At 39.0% G+C, this 20,486-nt stretch overlaps 1 protein-coding gene across 3 annotated transcripts in view; it reads left to right on the forward strand.

The window, feature by feature from the left end:
* The window catches only part of SEC23IP (SEC23 interacting protein), a 43,442-nt gene extending 23,548 nt beyond the window's left edge, over window positions 1-19,894 (forward strand). Inside the window, exons 13-19 of one of the 3 annotated variants that reach the window (XM_058544131.1) lie at window positions 4,469-4,666; window positions 8,984-9,139; window positions 9,530-9,632; window positions 10,800-10,985; window positions 11,656-11,818; window positions 12,574-12,675; window positions 18,391-19,894. In XM_058544131.1, coding sequence (XP_058400114.1) covers window positions 4,469-4,666; window positions 8,984-9,139; window positions 9,530-9,632; window positions 10,800-10,985; window positions 11,656-11,818; window positions 12,574-12,655 — 888 coding nt within the window. In that variant the 3' untranslated portion in view covers window positions 12,656-12,675; window positions 18,391-19,894. Of the gene's footprint in view, window positions 1-4,468; window positions 4,667-8,983; window positions 9,140-9,529; window positions 9,633-10,799; window positions 10,986-11,655; window positions 11,819-12,573; window positions 12,676-18,372 lie in introns of all 3 variants that reach the window. The other 2 variants (XM_058544132.1, XM_058544130.1) reach the window with 2 other exon arrangements.
* Window positions 19,895-20,486: the final 592 nt, after the last annotated feature.

Genomic DNA, 20,486 nt, shown 5'->3' on the forward strand with positions numbered 1-20,486 from the left:
TCTTTTTGCTGTGATCCTTGGTTTCCTTCATTTCTAAAATGGGAGTGATGATACCTTCCTAATAAATGTCAGCTCATTTTCCCTCTTCCCAATCCTGTTGACCATCTAAAGAGATAAGAACACACTAACTAAAATCTCATTAAATAATAATTAAAAAGCAAAAATGCAGTACAAAACAAAGTAACAACTAAAAAACATTTAGAAATAAAACAACTGGGAAAAACTCACAAGTTTTATTTAATTTTCATTTATTAATCAAATTAATTTTGTAGTGATTTTCTAAATACTTAATTAGAAAAATTAGCACTTAGGGTGGCTGTTTTATTTTTGTTGTTATTAACATGGTCTTTGTTGATCCTTCCATCTTTTGAACTACTGTAGTTCTTTTATTTGAGTTATGTGTTTGGAACTTAACATATATCCCCCTATATGTAGTATGACTATCAAGTCATAGGACTAATTTGTTATGATTAGCTTAAGCAGTTGAGTTATTCAGCATTTTATGAATATTTTTTGGGTCAGGTACTGGGCTCAGTTTTGAGGATTTGGAGATGAACTGAGGTCATGTGGTCTAGTTGGGGAGAGATTTGACCACAGTGACGATGCATCAGTCCTGTAACAGTGTGCTGTCTGTACTGTCCGAGCCAGATGAGGGGTGGCAGTTCTGGCCTGGGGAGAAGGGGCTGGGGTTGGTGAGAGAAGACCTCCCCAAGGTGTAGATGCTTGAGCTTGAAGGAGAGGTACCATCAGGGGAAATGGCCTTCCAGCAGTGGGCTGTGTTTTCCTCTGGCTGAAATAGCAGGTGAGCTGGGAATAGGGTGGGGCAGAGGGTCTGGAGGCCAGAATGGCAGATGTGGAAGTTTGGATTTTCTCTTGTAAGGGAGTGGTTCTCACCATGTTCTTATGGCCATGAAAGTCACGGTGCTTTTAAACAGACATCATGAGATTCTGACCTGCTTCTGTGACAAATCATGATTTAACACCAAGTCTGTGTTCAGTCTAAATTTTAATTTTAACTTTAGAAATTTTAATATTTAAAAATATGTGCTGTGAACCACATTATAATTTCAGGCATGAGCAAATGTATCTATAGTAAATGGATTTTGAACATATTGACTCCTTCCTGGTTTTTCCATTAACATTTGCTTTCGTTTGCTGTCTGCTAGGGCCTACTGGCTGATGGAGTACTAAAGCGAAAAATATTGGAGCACATCTTGAAGTTGAGAGAATTTTGTTAGCAACCTGATCTTTAAAATTTTATTTTTTTGTGAATTGGGCCACAGTTTCATTTTAGCAGCAGTAAAGCTCTTTCAGTTTTTGAGGGGACATTGAGGACCACTGCTGTAGGGCAGTGGAGCAGTGGGGACAGTTCCATGATGGGCTTGTGTTTTCGAGAGTTCACTTGGTTACATTGTGGAGCTGGAGTTGGAAGGGGGTGAAGCTGGAGGCTGTTAGGAATTTCTTAGAGTAGGCCTTGTAATTATTCAGTGACTCAGCCAGAGATGATGGGGTATAATAGGAAATGGAAAAGAAGGGTGCAGCTCAAAAGACATTTTAGACATAAATATGTCTTTAGAACATTGTTTTTGGTATGTAGTTGATTGAAGGTAACAATGAAGATTAAGCGTTGAGAAAGAGGATATTAGCTTTGGCAGTTAAGTTTAATTTCATTTTTTCTGTATATTGAATCATATAATTTCAGTTTACAAAGAGCTCTTCACTTCACCTGAGGCTCACAACAGGCCTGTGAGGTAGATCCCAAGGCATTAATCTCTGACGAGCTCCGTGGTCACACTGAAACCAGGCCCCGAGTGCGCTAGTGTCGTTCCTTTCTGTCAGGCTAGGTTCCCCGTGCCTAAGCACGTTTGTCTCCATGTGCACACCAGTGACACACAAGCCTGTAAAAACACAAGAAATGAGAAGCTCTGCTTTCAGGCCCTATATCGTGTCCTTGGTTATGTTCTATAATAAAAGTAGAAAAGTGTTCTATAGTTCTTGAAAATTTTCTAGAAGGAGCCTGGTTTATACACTGTAGTTGCTTGGATATATAAATTATGGCATATAAGAATGTTTTGAAAGGAGTGAAAATCTATAAAGTGATCTTATTTTTTAAATTCAAAAGTAATTGCCTCTGGATGAACCATGAAACTTTCTCAGCTGTGTTGCATTGATTGCTCTACATTTTTCACAGGTAACAAGAGCTACCAGATCAATAATAAGATAATACGGTGTGTCCTATTGATTTACTATAACTGAAATAATGGGATCAAAATTATCCAATTATTTTATAATCAGAAGATCAAGTATTTGTGGTCTGAGTGCTTTTTTTCCCCCTCTGTAAACCATCTTAGTGATTTTCATTTAAGGAATAGTTTTTAGTGTTGGGAATATTGATAGTCAAGTATATGTGTGTAGGTTCACTTCATTTTAAAATTATTGTGTGTGTCTAGGGGAAATAAAACAACTGTGCAATAGGACAGTTTATGATCTATTTAGACAGCTCTCTTATCAATTTAGAATATTAAGTTCTATGAGTATAATGGGAGGTACTTCTGGGTGAGAAAGCAAATTTATTTATTTATTTTTATAATTTTATTTATTTATTTATTTTTTCCCCCAAAACCCCAGTAGATAGTTGTATGTCATAGCTGCACATCCTTCTAGTTGCTGTATGTGGGACGCGGCCTCAGCATGGCCGGAGAAGCGGTGCTTCAGTGCGTGCCCGGGATCCAAACCCGGGCCACCAACAGTGGAGCGCGCGCACTTAACCACTAAGCCATGGGGCCGGCCCAAGAAAGCAAATTTAAACTGAAGCACTCTGCATGTTCTTCGTTTTGGATTTTAGGTTTAATCTTTTGCTGCCTCCAAAGGGCAGAGATAACCATGCCTTCCAAAACATTTTTGGTGGAATCAGTTCCAAGCTGGATGACAGAGAGTTTTCTTTTTGCTATATTGCCTGTTGACTTAACCAATTGGACTTGTTTTCCTGATTTCCTAGTATTTGGAATTCATTAATAGACAAGATTGGTTTGGCCAGCTGTTTTGTTTGGGCACTGTTGATAGCTGTTTAAGCAGAGCCTTGCACAGTCATTCACAGCCTGGGGAGTGAGGGCTATTGGAACATGTGCTTGTGGGGAATGGCCACATCCACCCACGGCAGCTGTTCATGTTCTCCTGCTGCTGCTGCTGCTGCTGCTGCTGTATCAGGGTGTGATCACAAACCAGCGTGAGTGGATTTGATCTCATTACTTCAGTGATACTCCTGTTCCATAGATGCTCCCAAAGCTTTTGTTTACTTATTTATTTTTGGAAATGCATACATCTTAAGTGTTCAGTGAGATGAGTTTTGACAATTTTTGCGCCTGTGTAATCACCACCTAAAACAAGAAATGGAGAGTTTCTGTCGCTCATAATTCCATCATGCTTCTTTCTAGTCAATGCCTCCCACCATTCAACTGCGTGCTATTCTGATTTCTATCACTATTGAATAGTTTTGCCTGTTCTAGAAGTTCATATAAATGGAATCAACACTACATACTCTTTTGTATCTGGCTTCTTTTACTCAAAATAATGTTTTTGAGCTTCATCCAATTGTTGCGTCATTTGCAGATTATTCCTCTTTATTTCTGAGTAGTTATTCCTTTGTATGAATATACCACAATGTGTTTATCTGTTCTTCCCAAAACGCTTTTAAGGAAAACTTGTGAGTGGTTCCATGCAGACATAATGGGTGTAAATGTGTTGAATGAAGAAATTTCTCCTAAATTACACATCTTTATAGGAAGTATGTATTTTACAATTATACAGTACTTCTAAACTGTCTAAAGTTGAGATTGTAAAGGAAGAAGTTGGCATTTTTTACTTTTTTTTTTTTTTTTGGTGAGGAAGATTGGCCTTGAGGTAACATCTGTTGCCAATCTTCCTCTTTTGCTTGAGGAAGATTGTCCTCTGAGCTAACATCTGTGCCAGTCCTCCTCCACCTTTTGTATGTGGGATGCTGCCACAGCATGGCTTGATGAGTGGTGTGTAGGTCTGTGCCTGGGATCTGAACCCACGAACCCCGGGCTGCCGAAGCAGAGTGCGTGAACTTAACCACTGCACCACCAGGCTGGCCCCAATTTTTAATTTTTTATTATTAAAATGTTAAATTATGTAGAAAAGTAGAGTGAATAGTATAATGATAGCCAACACTTAGATTTAATTGTAGCTGTTTTGCTGTAGTTTTTCTTTGCTTCTTAATCTTTTTTTTATTAAGAATTTTAAAGTACATTATAGACATCATGGTAATTCCTCCTTAAGTATTTAGTGTGTGTCTCGAAAAAGGACATTTCTGTAATCACCACAATGCCATTGTTGTGCCTAAGAAATTACTGATCGTGCTGTAATGTTGAGATAGCATGTTTCGTAGTGATAGCTGATAACTGAACTTTTCCTCAAGGTTATGTTATGAAATGTTGCTATTTCACAGGAACAGAAAAAAGCAGCAGCAGAAAAGAAGGCAGTGATGGCCGCTTCTGTGAAAGGACAAGAGGAAAGTGCTCAGAAAGCTAAAGAAATGGCTTCTCTCCCCTCAGAATCTAGTGAGTCCAAGAGGAAACTGCCAGTTGGTGCTTCTGTTTCTTCTGTGCGTGTTGATTATGAGTCTTTTGAAGTTGGCACTGGACAGGTAAGTTTACGTGTTGACTAGGGCTGCATATTTTGTGTTGGAATCACGTCTTTATTATTTGTGTTGGCTTTAAATTCTTTAAACATTTATGGGAGGGTGGAGAAAATGGATTTTCTCTTAATAAAAATTGTATACTTCTTTCATAATGTTCAAAATAAGGGATTGAATGTTTTCTGAACATATCATCTAACTTTTGAAATTGTCTTTGTTTCAATTTTTCCACCACTCATAATTTTATAGCATTAGTCTCTCATAGACTAGCAACAGAAATGATGATAGTTAGAAAATTATGTTCAGAATATACTTAAATTTCTGTGAGAGAAGCTTGCTGCATTCAGTCAACCTACGTTTTTTAGTATTCACAATTCTTCCCTTGGGGAAAAATTCCTATAAAAATCGACCAAGTAGTTGATAATGCTGCATTTAATAATATACTTTAATATACTTGTATCTCAGAGGCTTAGAAGTATGGAAATACTTTTATTTTTTATGTTTTTATTTAATTAATTTATTTTATTTGTGAGGAGATCATCCCTGTGCTAATCCTCCTCTTTTTGCTGAGGAAGACTGGCCCTGAGCTAACATCCATGCCCATCTTCCTCCACTTTATATGGGACACCGCCACAGCATGGCTTGCCAAGCAGTGCGTCGGTGCGTGCCCGGGATCCAAACCGGCGAACCCGGGGCTGCCGCAGCGGAGCGCATGCACTTAACCACTTGCACCACTGGGCCGGCCCCTGGAATCAATTAGACAGTGATACTTTCAGTATATTTATAGTTGTGTGTGTAAGATTCTGTTATCATGAGTGCTTTCATGAATGATTTAAAGAAGGCAGCAAATGGAACTGGATGTTTGCTGTAGCCTGTTAAAACTTTTAAGCCCAATTCATTGATAAAGAGTGCATTTTTTGTTTTTTATTTTGCTGAGGAAGATTTACCTTGAGCTAACATCTGTGCCAGTCTTCCTCTATTTTATATGTGGGATGCTGCCACAGCATGGCTGGTGAGTTGTGTAGGTCCGTGCCTGAGATCTGAACCCGTGAACCCTGGGCTGCCGAAACAGAGTGCCTGGAACTTGAACCACTCGGCCATGGGGTTGGCCCCAAGAGTGCATTTTTTAAATGTCTGTTTTTGAACATGAGCAAACTTGAACAGACTCTGGCAAATAAAGGGCAGATATTTCCTCACCTAACTGTGAAGGGGCAGAGTGGAGAACGAGATTTGTGGAACCAGGGGCTCCATGCCACCAGGACACTCTTACTGTGTGCCCTCCTCTGGGAGTTGGCCTTCTCCATGAAACTGGAGTCAGGGGTATTGGTGGCTCTGGGCTCATCTCTTTACAACTTTATGACCATAGAGGAAAAGGAATCTCTCCTGGGAGGTCCATTTAGGAAAATTTCAAGGAGAGATTTTACTTGACTTGGTTTGAGTCACAAGTCCTTCTGGACCAATTCTTGTTGCCCGGGGAATGGGGCCCAGGTTGATTGACCCAGCCCAGGTCACGTGCCACCTCCATGGTGGGTGGGCCACTGTGGGCAGGTAGGATCTGTTACCCAGAGGGTTGTTGGGCAGTCCAGACAACAGGCACAGTGTGCATCATTCATTGCCAGAAAGCCAAGAAGTAGTGATTAAACAAAAGAAGAGTAAAAAAATAATTTCATAATCTCCTTTACCAGAACTAACCACTGTTAACTGTTTGAACAAGGCATTCTAGACTTTTAATCGAGTATATATTTACGTATATATTTTAACAAAAAGGAGGAAATACTACATGTAATCTTTTACTAAAACATTATACTTGCTGTTTTCAAACAGTATATTATGAATATATTCCCATGTAAGTTAATATCCGTCTCCAACTTCATTTTTAATGACTGCTCTGTTTCACTGTTTTGAAAGAATGATTTATTCTGTCATTTACTTGTTATTGGATGTACTAGTTTTCTAGGGCTGCCATAACAAAGTCCCACAAATTGGGTTGCTTAAAACAACAAACATTTATTGTCTCACAGTTCTAGAGGCTGGAAGTCCCAGTCCGAGGTGTCAGCAGGGCCATGCTCCCTCTGAAACCTGTAGGGGAGAAGCCTTCCTTGCCTCTTCCCAGCACTGGTGATTTGCCAGGTGTTCCTTGGCTTGCAGATGCAGCGCTCTGGTCCTCCATTTTCACACGGCGTCCTCTCGGCTTCACAGTGTCTTCCCTCTGTGCAGGTCTGTCTCTGTGTCCAAATTTCCCCTCTTTATATTAGCATCAATCATATTGGATTAGGGCCCACCCTAAAGAACTTATTTTAACTTGATTACTGCTGTAAAGACCCTATTTCCAAATAAAGTCTCAGGTACTGGTATGTATCTTTTTTAAGGGGAGACATAGTTTAACCCATAACATTGGACACGTAGGCAATTTCTAGTTTTTCACTCTTTGAAGCAATCCAGTGGTGAACAGTTTTAAATCAATTTTCTGTATACATTCTTTATTGTATCTTTCAGTTAAATAAGTAGAAGTGGGATAGCTGGGCTAAAGGATGTGCACATGGAAATTTTGGTAGTTACTTCTGCTTGCCCCTGGAAAGGTGGTGCCACTAGCAGGTTATAAGATTGCCTCTCTCCCCTCTCCCTCATAGTATTGGTATCATCATTCTCCTTTAAAAATATGTCGTGTTCTTACTTTTATAATTTTTTTCTAAAGAAATAATTTTTTTTTACATGAAAATAGGAGATTTTTACTTTCTTTTTAGTATTTTGTTTGTATCTCTGGTAACTTTATAGGGAAAATGATATCTCACTGTATTTCTTTGAGCACTAGCGAGGTTAGATATTATCTCATACGGTTTTTAGGCATTTTTCTTTTGTGAAGTGCTAGTTTTACCTCTTTTTCTATTGAGTTCCTTTTTTCTTTACTGATATTTAAGAATTCTTTATATATTAAGGATATTAGCCCTTTGTCATATATGTTGTAAATATTTTTTTCAGTTTGTAAGTTTTCTTAAGTTTTTTTTTTCTGAAGCTGGGGGAAAATGCATAATCTTGAGAGCATCTCCTATGTGGCCCTCATCAGTTACAGAAACTATTGAATTTGCTAGTATAAGGGCAAACCAAGGAATGTGAAGTCTAGACTTTGTTAGAAACGGCAGCCTAGGGGCCGGCCTGCTGGCATAGTGGTTAAGCTCGTGTGCTCCACTTTGGTGGCCTGGGGTTCGCAGGTTTGGATCCCGGGCCCAGACCTTTGCACTGCTTGTCAAGCAACGCTGTGGTGACGTCCCACATACAAAAATGGAGGAAGATCGGCACGGATGTTAGCTCAGAGCCAATCTTCCTCACCAAAAAAAAAAAAAGATCAGCCTAGTGTAGTAGAAAGAGCATTAGATTTGGAATTAGCAGTCCTCATTCTGCCCCTCACTGCTGTGTGCTCTTGGGTAAGGGATGTCACCTATCTGAGCATTACTGCCTTCACGTGAGAAGTGGACATGATGGTTCTTGCCGTACCTCCCTCTTTCAGTGGACCTCTACTGAGCACTTGAATTGTGTCATTCGTTGTTCTTCGCTCTCAGGATACTAAAATGATGAAGACACACACGCTGCCACTGAGCAGCAAACGAAAGAGCTTTGTAAACTGCAGAGTGCTATACGACTGTCGGTGCTTTCTCTTACTCTAGGCAGTTCTCAGTGAGCTGAGAGGCTGCATGCAAGCTGCCCCCAAACCCAGGCTCTTTTGGGACAAATCATTTTTCTAATGGAAAGAAACTTACCTTAACAAATGAGGATGGTAGTTATAATAGAAGTAACAGTTTTTAAATGCTTAAAATATGCCAAGCTCTGTGCTAAGCACTTTATGTGGATTAGGTTATTTATTTTTCAATCACATTATGAGTTTGGCATTGTTATGATCCCCATTTTATAGATGAGGAAAGTGAGGGTGAGGCAAGAGAGGTTAAGAAACTTGCCCAAGGTCACACAGTAAGGAGTGGAGCCAGGATTCAAACCCAGGCAGTTTGATTTAGAATCTGCAGTTTTAATCACATTTATAACTATAATAAATATAATACTTACTATTTACTGTATATATTATGCTATACAACAAGTAAAAGTATAGCCAGAGGATGTAATAATCTGTAAAGATTTTAAAGAGAAATTTTTTAATCCTTTAAAGCTAGGAGCAGCTGTCCATGACAGTGATTATAAGCATCCTAAGCCACGCCTTGAGGGGCATCATCTGTGTTGGGATGCTTTTAATTAAGTGCAGTTCCAGCTTGAACTTTGGAATTTTGAATTATGTGACATTGGAATAATCATCTTTTATTGTTTTTTGATTCTTTCTAGGTGTCTATTATTTACAGCTCATTAGACTTTGAACCAGAGATTTTCTTTGCCTTGGGGTCTCCAATTGGTATGTTTCTGACTATTCGAGGAGTGGACAGGATAGATGAGAACTACAGGCTTCCCACCTGTAAAGGGTTCTTCAATATTTATCATCCAGTGAGTGAATTGCATTTACTTCCTATTTTGAAGAAGGTGAAACGCCTGTCCTCTTCATGCTAATAGATTCTCAGAGTATTTCTTAGGAATTAATACTGATTTTGATTTTGTACAACTCAGCTCTCTGTCCTAATAGATACAGTCTGATACTTTCCAATAAGTTTTTCTACCAGAAAGCCTTTGTTCAAGGAAATAATTCTATCGCTTTACTTGGAAAGTAATTTTATTCACAAACTTGAAAGTCTTGTTGTAAATCACTGGTATTTGAATAACGTGTGAAAAAAAAAATCAAAATCTCTGGTTTGCCAGTTATCCCTTTTCTCACCCAACTAAGATATGTAACTCAAAATAAAACAGCTTTTCATAAATTTCCAATTCTTCTATTCATAGCTTGATCCAGTGGCCTATAGATTAGAACCTATGATTGTTCCAGATTTGGATCTAAAAGCAGTTCTCATTCCACATCACAAAGGCAGAAAAAGACTTCATTTAGGTAAAGAGCAAATACTATAAAAACTTGTTTCCTTCCTATCATTTTGTAATCTGTCATTTGTCATGAATTATGAAAATTTTAACACAAAGTCTATTCTGACAGAATTAATGTTATTTAAGTGCTTACTATGTTCAGAACCTGTTTACTGAATATTTGGAGGAGCTATAAAGAAAGTTATGAATGAGTTCCTTCTCCATGATGACTTTCTCCTTGATAACCTTCTAATTGTTGAGATAATTAGGAATGGGGGAAGTTGGTAATAAAGTGATGAGATGCATAGATTTTGACAGGATTTGTTTATAATTTTTGGAATTGGAAAGCAGAATAACATTTGAACTAATGACCAAACCATCAAGAAATAAATTTGATGCTGTCTAAGTCAAGTGAGCTGTTATTTCCTTGCTAACTAGACAAACTTTTTCTATTTAAAAAATTCATTAAACAGAATGGATTGATAATAATTCCAAGTGGAGTTTAGGTTTCTCTTATGCCAGTTGACAATGTTGGGTGGGAGGGATGGGAGTACAAACGAGAAGAGCAGGAAAAGTGGTCATGCCCTCTTATTTAAAGTGTTTTTTTTTTTTTCTTTTTTGTTTACATCATGCTTTTTAAAAATACTTGACTTTTTTGAAGTTAAAATGAGAAATTTGATGCTCAAAGACCTTGAATTCAAATATGATTTATTAGACAAAAGTAGAAAAGGTGAAGGGGCAGGAGTTTCTTCATTTTTAAATTAGAAGTTTAAATTGTGGTTATTTCAGAATCTCAAATTCTCAAAACAATTCCATGTTACAGAATAGAAAAAGTCATCTTTTTAATCTTGGGCCCATATTTTAACTTACATTAAAAAAAACCCCACAGGAATGGGGTGGGAATGTAACCCCACTTACATTTTTATAGTATTTCAACTCTTTTTTTTGGAGGGAGGAAATTTATAGGTTTTGGCTGGCTCAAGTTTAGTTGTTAAAAAAATGACAGAATACGACTCCTCAAAACATCTTAACATGTTGCGAGTTCTTGGCTGAGAAACTCCATATGTTTGACATTTAAGAGAGGAATAAGAGGTCTTATCCTGTCTGAGAATAGTGTTAACTTTTGTTTTAATTTTTGTGGTGCAGAATTTTACCCAGTGACTAATAACTTGATGTGTCGTCTTCATCTCTGTAGAGTTGAAAGAAAGTCTCTCGCGTATGGGATCTGATTTGAAGCAGGGCTTCATTAGCTCTCTGAAAAGTGCTTGGCAGACGTTGCATGAGTTTGCCCGTGCTCATACCTCTTCACCTCAGTTGCAAGAAGAGTTAGAGAAGGTAGCCAGTCAGATCAGAGAAGAAGAAGAAAAGCGAGTAGTTGAAGGTAAAGTTGATATTTGAGGCATTTTCCAGTACAAATGTTATTTGTGAATATCACGCTTATAAATTATTTAATGATGCTTTTCCATTCTAGTCTTTTCTGTTAAAATGTAGAGGCTCTTCCTGTGAAGCAAAATCTGTTGTGATAATCTTTATTTCGAAATGCATGTCATCCTTTTTTACTAGGTTTTTGCCTGATAAGTTACTGAACTTTTTACTCTGTAATCTTAAAGTTTTGCTGAGATTCAGAAACCAGAGTGGAGTGTCAGAGTTGAGGACCAAGTTTGTATTCAGGCATTCTAAAGACCTACTCTGAGAAATGATCTTGATGCCGTTGTTGAACTGTGTCCGTTATAGACGTTACAGGCAATGTCAGGTCATTGTGCCGTGATGTTTTTGACTTTTTCAGATTCTAATTCTATTTCCTTTCTTTCTACAATGCTCTCTCACCCCTTTTCTTCAAAACTTCTGTCAGCTCGTTGGCTCTTTCTCCTCTCTCTCGAGTAACCAGCCCCTCTTCCCTTGGCTCTTTGGAGGAATGGGAAGTGAGCCTGGTAGCTCCTCAGGTTGCTACGTGTGTCAAGCAATATTCTCATTGAGCCCAGAGAGTCAGCTAAAGTCAAAGGATAATGATTAAGTGATTGACTTTGACATTGAAATGGTTTAAATTCTAGCAGAAAAGATTGTTGAAAGTCCAGATTTTTCCAAGGATGAGGACTACTTAGGAAAGGTTGGAATGCTAAACGGAGGCCGTCGAATTGACTACGTTCTTCAAGAAAAGCCAATAGAGAGTTTTAATGAATATCTTTTTGCTCTTCAGAGTCACTTATGCTATTGGTAAGTGTTCTCATCTTTGATAACATTCACGTGGCCTTTAGGTGCTAGCACATACAGCAGATTTAGTGACTCTTTTGCTGATTTATCATTTGTTATGGAATATTAATTTGAATGCCCATATACTCAAAATCAGTATTTCACTCCTTTAATTTAGTTTCCAGAAGATGGCAGTATGTCATCTGCCTTTAAAGGCCTTTGGTACTTGCACATTGTTTTGTTTTTGTTTTCTTTTGCTGAGGAAGATTACTCTGAGCTAACATTTGTTGCCAATCTTCCTCATTTTTTTGCTTGAGGAAGATTAACCCTAAGCTAATATCTGTGCCAGTCTTCCTCTACTTTATATGTGGGTTACTGCCACATCGTGGCTGACGAGTGGTCTAGGTCCACACCTGGGATCCGAACCCATGAACCTGGGCCGCCGAAGCGAAATATGCCATACTTAACCACTACATCATGGGGCCGGCCTCTGCACACTGTTTTTGTAGGATGGTTTTCGCAGGATGGGAGTGGTAGGGACTTTGAAAAGCCATCCTTTCATATATCCCCCTGTCACCAAGGAGAATTGCAACACGGCTATTTTGGAGCTGAATGGTATCCATCCAATTTGTAAGGACAGCTCTGAGATTACACTTCTTTTCATTAATGCCCTCCTTAGGTAGAGTCGAATAGAATAAAAGCTGTGTTTTCCACCTTTATGCATAGAAGTTAATTTCTACTAATTGTCTCTTAAGTAAATGTTCTTTTCTTTTTGATAGGGAATCTGAAGATACTGCCCTGTTATTACTTAAAGAAATTTATCGAACAATGAACATTAGTCCAGAACAGCCCCAGCATTGATTGGACTTCAGTTTCACTCTGTGAGTTTATCTTTATTTTGTGTATAAATTCTTAATGTTTCATTCTGAAGTCTTTTTTATGGAGGTGTTATTGACTATAATTTTCTTTTTTCCGTTTCCTCTGAGTGCTTTTTTTTAAAAAATTTAGAATAGAGACATTAAAGAAGGGAATTGGTTTGCAGTCTACATTTCTGACTTGTTAAACAATCTTCTTTCTAGTCTGCATAGAATTTGAGTTCTTTTATTTTCCGTTTTGTTTTTTTTTTTGTGAGGAGATCAGCCCTGTGCTAACATCTGCCAATCTTCCTCTTTTTTTTTTTTGCTGAGGAAGACTGGCCCTGGGCTAACATCCGTGCTTGTCTTCCTCCACTTTATATGGGATGCTGCCACAGCGTGGCTTGCCAATCAGTGCGTCGGTGTGCGCCTGGGATCCGAACGGCGAACCTCGGGCTGTCGCAGCGGAGCATGCACACTTAACTGCTTGCGCCACCGGCCCGGCCCCCTCAGTTTCTTTTTAAAATAGACTCCTAGGAATATCAGTTAGGAATTCCTTTGGTTGTAGGTAACAGAACTCAACTAACGTTACCTTAAACAAATAGAGGTTTATTTTCCTTATGTAACTGGATGGGCTCGTCTATTGAATGATGCCCCCAGACAACCAAGTTGTTTGCATCTCTTCACCTGCATCTTGGCTCTTGCTGCCTCATAGTTACAGGATGGCTCCAATAGTTCCAAACATCATATCTACAGTCAAAGCATGAATAAGGGGAGAAAGAGCAGTATCAGTATGTCTATCCCTTTTAATTAGGAAAGCAAAAGCATGTGAACAAATTCACTCATGCCTGTTGAGTAAGCCTATGTCCCATGTCTCCCCCAACCCCAAATTGTATGAAAGATTATAAAAGTTTTGTTTTAAGCATTCCCAGTCTTTTTATAGAAGGAAGGAATGGGAAAGGGGAAACCTATGATGAATGAGCAATCCTGCAAGTCGGCCACGCTCTATATTGCTGACTGTTCTCCTGAGACACCTGCTACCTATTTTTCCTCACTAGATTATGCATCACTTTAAAAAATAGGTGATGTGTTTTTTGAAACGTTAGAAATTTAGCTTTAGCCTTTGAAAGAGTAAAATATAAATTAGTGAGCTCTCAATTGCTAAAATCAAAAGTAGTTCCTGTAACTTTTTGATTTTCTAATAATATATGATAAGTTCAGCCTCCACCTTCTTATTTTGGAGAGAGAACCACTTTTAGTAGGATTTCCTTAGAGAAGTTTTCCTGGGCATATCCAATCAAATATGTATGCATATTAAAACAGAGGGATCTCATTGAATGTACTGTTCTGCAACTTGATGTTTTTGATCAGCCATATAGCTTGCACAGCTTTCCGTATTAGCTTGTGTAGATCTTTTTCATTGTCTTTAATGGTTACGTAGTAATCCATTGTATGGCTCTATCCTGTCTTATTTAGCCAGTTTCCTATTAATGGACATTTAGATAATTTCCTAATGTATATTAAGGAGTCTTAGTCAATAGAGTAGGTAAGAGGTCTAAAAAGCTATTTTATAATCACACTCTTGATGCCATTTTATCAATTCTCAGCATTTTTTGTTTTGCTGAGCAAGATGGGCCCTGAGCTAGCATCTGTTGCCAATCTTCCTCTGTTTTGTGTGTGAGCCACCTTCATGGCCACTGATAGACAAGTGGCGTAGGTCTGCGCTTGGGAACTGAACCCTGGCCGCCAAAGCAGAGTGTGCCGAACTTAACCACTAGGCCACAGGGGCTGACCCCCACCATTTCTGATATTACATTATTAAAATAAACTAAATGTAGCGTCAAAAGCTACCACAGTCCAGATTTTCAGTTATATAATAGTCATTCAGTTGGTTGACACATATTTATTCAGGACCTGCCATGTGCCAGGCGTCAGTTTTCATGCTGCGGATAAGTGGTAAACAAGATTGCATTCTCACATTTAAGGAACTTAAGTTATCTTCTACTGGGAGAAGATTGACAGTAAACCTGTACTTTACTACGTAAGTGCATTTCAGATATTGATAGGTTCTGTGGAGAAGATAAAATAGGAAGATGTGGAGAGTGACAGGGTTGCTTCTAGGGAAGGCCTTGCTGAGTTGGTGACATTGGCGTCAAAATGTGAAGGCTGAGAAGGAGGTGGACATCTCAAGATATGGGGAGAACAATCCAAGTGGAAATAAGGGCAGCTGCAACGGTCAGTAGTGAGATGGGAGCAGGCGTGTTGTGTTTGAGGGACAGAAAGCAGACCAGTGTAGCCAGAGGGCAATGCTGAAGGGGAGGGTGGAAGGAGGTGAGTCAGAGAGGGGGTGGGCCTGCTTATGAGGGATCTGGTAAGGTATTTGCATTTTGCTCTGAGTGTAATGGAGACAGTGGAGGTCTTTAAGAAGAGGAGTGGCGTGATTTGGTCTGTACTTTAGAAAGATTGTTCTGGGTGCTGGGTGGAGGGTGGGCTGTTGGGCAAAGGTGGAGGAAGGGAGAAGAGTTAAGAGGCTAGTCGTGACTCTGACTAGGGGTGTAGTGGTAGGATGGTCCAAGATGGTTGAATTCAGGTCTGTTTTGGAGGTAGAATTGTCTCGGACTTACTGAGCAATTCATTTTGGGGTATGAGGGAAAGAAGAATTAAGGATGACTCGTGGGATTTTGATGTGAGCAACTCGGGGGATGGTGGCACCTTTTCCTGGGAAGGCATGTGGAGGGAGCAGGGCTTTGGGGGAAGGAAGGGGATTTGGAATCGGTAGTTGTGTTTTGTCAAGTCGGTGGTTGATGCTGTTGGTCTGAAGCTCGGAGGAAAGCTCAGAGCGGAAGATGATAACCGTAGCCTTGTCAGCATGTACTTGCCATGCGAAGCCACACACTGGGTGAGATCACCTAGGAGGAGTGTGTAGGTGGCGAAGAGAGGGGTTCTGTGCAGAAGGAGGAGCCAAGGAAGGGAAAGAAAATCCAGGGGCTTGTGATCTCAGGGAAGCTGAGAGAAGACTACTTCAAGGAGTGAGCGATCAGCCAGGTCAGATGCTGCTGTGAGGTCGAGTAAGAGGAGGACCGAGAGTTGGCCATTGGCTTGAGGAGGGCGTAGGACATCATTGGTGACCTTGAGCAAAGCTATTTTAATGTCATGGCAGAGGGGAAGTGGGTTGAGGCGGGGTAAGGGGTCAGAGAGGAAACAATTTTACTGTGAAGAGTAATAGAAATAAGAGAGGGACATTTCATGATACTAAGGTGTGTGTGTTTGCTGATGACAGCGATCCATTATTGAGGGAGAAATTGATAATGCAAGAGCAAAAAGGGATAATTATTGGAGGAAATACTTGCAAAGACAATGCGGGCTAGGGCCAGGGCAAAGGGAAGGGTTCAGTCTTAGAAAAGGAGCAGGGATGCATCTTTCCTGGTAGTGGAGGAGGGCAGAGTGTGGGGACAGACAGTGATAGGTGGGTGAAATTGGTGGCGAGAAGAGGGAGGTTCTCTGGTTACTTCAGCTTCCTCTCTGAAGTGTGTGAGAGGAAGGTCACCAGTCCCGGGCTTGTGGGAGATGTGAGGAGAGAGGAGCAGAATGATACTCATCTCAGAGTGAGGGGAAGGGAGTTGACCAGCAGAGTATGGTAGGATCGGATTGCAGGCGCATTTGATGTTTGGTCGTAAATTTGAAGTGAGTACAGTGAGCGCAGTTGCCTGACTTCTCTGGCCACCTGCCGCTACTTGGGTGAGGTTCAGAGTAAGCAGATATTTGGGTTTGCTAGGATTAGGGTTTTGCCAGGTGAGTAAGACAGGAAGAGAAAGACAAGGGAGCTGAGGGGAGGTGATGGAGGGTGAAAAAAGCGAGAGGTCAGTGGTAGGATGAGGTCGGAGAATTCCAGGAGAGAAGAGTGAGCCGAAGGTTGGGGTGAGAGGCGCGAGGTGGGGTCGCTGAGGCAGCGCAGGGCATTGGTGTGTCATAGGATCTGGTGTGGGGTGTTACATTCTGCTAAATAAATACTCTGTGTGCTTAAAAAGCAATTTAAAAAATTATACAATAATAGTGCCTCATAGAGAAACCTTAGAAAATAGGGTATTTTTGTTTGTTATTGATTTATAATTATGATACTTAAGGATATGAACCTTTATCATTGCTAATATTTTTTTTCCAGTTTGACATTTGCCTTTTATTTTTGCTTATGCTTTGGATTCAGGGGTGGTGGTGTGGAGAGCATGTTTTTAAAATATGTCGGCCAGTCTTTTAAGATTAATTATTATTTAGGTAATTACATTTATTTTCTTTTTGTTTTTAAATGGTTTTGTTTTTCATTTGACTTCAGTTTAGAAGAATACAGCATAGAGAAGGATTGAACTTTTTTCTTAAATAATCTTTTTTGCCTGTACCGTATATTGAATAATGTACCCTTTTGTTGTTGGTTTGGTGTTTTTATTATATGCTATTATTTGACATTTTTTATCATATGACCAATATTTGTTTTCTGGGCTTTCTGACATCTCTTCTGTTAACTTATTTATCTACCATATTTCACTGATTTCAAGTCATATATTTTCCACATTTTAGCATCTTTAAATTTGGAGTGCACCTTAAAATCACCTGTTGCCTGGATGGAAGTTGAGTTCTTCCCAAGGTGATTTGTATTTTCTTCTGCCAGTCACTAGGGGGCACTACCAACCTGCGTCTGCTTCAGCTAGTTTCTCTGCTTGAGATTTTCCTGGACTGCACTGGTAGTGCGAATTCAGACCACGAAATTTGTGGGTCTCCTCCCACTGTCAAGGAAGAGGTGTGCCAACTTCTTTGCCGTCACTTCTGTGAGAAGGGTTATTTTATTTACCCCTCACTGAGGCTGTAGCCGTTCAGTGACCTCACTTTTTGTGAGTCTGTCTCCTTTTAGACTCCCTATCCTGGGCATCTTTTCTTTGCATGGTCCATAAAATAATGGTGTGCCTTGCAGTTGATGGTGTATTAGAGTCAGTGAAATATGGTATTTTATTAATTGTCACTTTATAGTTTTTACTATCTGACAGTGCAAGTTTTTAAGTATAGCATAGTCTTGGCTATTATTCCAAATGAATTTTGAAATGATTTAATTTCCCCTGACATACTCTCTCCATAAAATAAGCAAAACCCAAACAATGTAGTCCCAGGATTTTAGCATCACCTAATATGAAAAACTAAGAACCTTTCATTTCAGACATAATTTGTTCAGTGTTCATTGTTATATTTCTTCTTATACTTGGTTGTAAAACTTAGTCAAGAATTTAAGTTCCTAATACTGTACTAATATGATAAAATAATTAATTTGAAATATTAACAGTTCTATACATGATTCATTCAAGCATAGATCAGTTTTGCTGGATAATTCTTTTATGTGTATCTCCTTTAGTCCTTTTTAGAATTGTTCTTTAAAAAGCCTCAGATTAACCTGACAAAAATTTGGTCTTTTGCTTTCTGTGCTCGTTTTCTTATGAAGATTATCATGCTAGTCAGTCTCCGTAGCTGCTCCCTGCTGCACTTGTCCGTCCGGAGGCCTGTCTGAGGCCTGGGGACTTGTGCTCACGGGGTGTGTTCTGCGGAGGTGGTTTACAGGGTTTGTTTAGTAAAGTTGAGCACTTCACAGTGTGTTGTTTTACTTCAGAAAAAAATAACAATGCATTATTATATTATTGCTGTAAGTTTGTGAAGTTCACCAAGGATTCTTTTTTTCTTTTAAAGACTTGCTTGTCTTTCCAGAAAGTTGCAGTATAAATTACATTGCTGAGAAGATCCCCAGAGGACATTCCCAGCTTGCTCCTGTGATGGGTCACAGAGTCTTGATTCATCGACAGTTGCTGAGATGTAATTCTCAGATGTAGGGATTCATTTGAAAGAAAACATACTGAACAAAAAGACAATGAAAAAATCAGTACTACATTTGGACAGTATAGATGAGAAATGTAATCACAAGAATTATGCAATTAAAAATTCCTCAGATCAGTTTAGTTTTATAGTTGTCAAAGTAATGTGTGATATCAACGAAGAAATATTTGTAGCATGCAGACAGTTGTTCTGTTTCTTAAAAAATTATTGTCAGTGGGCTATTAAACTTGCATATTTTTTTAATTGATGTAGTATGTTCTTTTATTCAAGTATGGACTTCTTGAGAAACTATAGTAATATGACTTTTAAAAAATTTATGTTCTACTTTAAATGTAAATTGTAGTTCTGACTGCGTTAATGCGGGATCATTTGTATTTGTTAAGAGGAAGTAACCAAGAGCACTTGTTCCAAGTTGAATCTGAGGTTGTTATGAAGCCTTTCAAGCTGTAGCTGAGAGCGTAGTTGTGGAAGAGAGTGAAAGGCTCCTTCCTGCGCAGCAGCCCTAGGAAGCATTCTCCCAGCACGTCCATTTCTACCAGGAGAGGGGAGCAAATGAGCGCTTTTCCGGTTTGTCATCTAAGGTAACTGTGCAGTCGCCTCATTGCTGAAGTTCCAATGAATGTGAGAACCAAAGTAGAGTTGTTCTTTTTGCTTTGTATTAATTTTACTTATACCAAAGTGTTTGAAAGTATGAAATGTATTGCTTCTAGACTATAAATCTACTTCATGAAAAGACTGTTCTGTAATATTTCACTTTGTTTTACTATAACTTCAGATTATCTTAAATATTTTCCTAATACTACATAGGAATGCTGAATTTTCTTTTGTTATGCAGTAGAAACATTTTACACTGTTTACATAGTTCTCATGGAACATAGAATTTTTTGAAAGCAACTTATGATACACATTTTTTGTGTATATATTCTGATTAGTGTGAATAAAACTGTAACATCAATGCATTTTTTTAAGCAGCCAACTTCTGTTTTTCTTGTCTTCTTTAAAAGTCTTCCTATGAGTTCAGCGTTTCTTTACTTTTCATTGAAGTACCTGCTATATATAGTTAATATATAGCATTTGCTCCTAATTATAGAATCAGGACAGTAGAGTTTTAGGGCTCCAGTTGACCCCAGATAACATGTCTTCCAGCCACCTCATTCTGTAGCTGAGGACATGACACTAAATGCCGTTCTCAGACGATCTGGGCTGGAGTACAGGTTCACTGACTCCCTTTCGGCCATCGTTTCTCTACACCAGTACTACTACTTTTCACCTAATTTCCCCGTAACTTCCCCAAACTGATAAGATAAAGAAAAATGAGGATTATTTATGTATATTTTAATAAAATCCAGTTTGATTTTTTAATTTATAACTGGTTTTGTCTGCATTATTCAGCCTACGTCTTCTGAGCATTGGGCCGAGGAGAAGGCATACTTGAACCAATGTCCATGGAAGAAACGTGTACCGGCTGAGTTTCAGAAATCTTGGATTTTATTTTAACTCTTGAGGAAACATAAATTAGAATTTTTGGTGACTCTGCCTGTGGACATATATTTACATCACCCTTCAATTTCTTTAAAAAAAACAAAAACAAAAAAATAGTAGGTCTTCTGAGGGCAGAGTCTGCATTTATTAGCAAGCTGTTCACTATTGTAAACACCATGCCCAGCACAGAGTCTTGTCATGTAGTAAGGCACTTTCCAAGTATTTGTTGAATAAAAGAATTTTAAAAATCAAAAACATTATTTAACACCTGGAAGAGACCTTGGAAGACCATCCAGATCAGTGGTTTGCAAACTTTTAAAAAGCAGAACCCTTTTTCAAATGAAAACTGTCTCCAAATTTCAGTCCATAAACCAGATGAGAGTATAGCTGCTGAGTAAACCTTGACCTCCTTCTTTTCCCTGGGAACAGCTCATCCCCTCCTGGAAATCTCCTACCCTAGCCCCTGATCTGGATTAATGCCCTCCTTT

Source organism: Diceros bicornis, chromosome 6 (assembly GCF_020826845.1).
Source record: "Diceros bicornis minor isolate mBicDic1 chromosome 6, mDicBic1.mat.cur, whole genome shotgun sequence".
NCBI classification, from domain to species: Eukaryota; Metazoa; Chordata; class Mammalia; order Perissodactyla; family Rhinocerotidae; genus Diceros; species Diceros bicornis.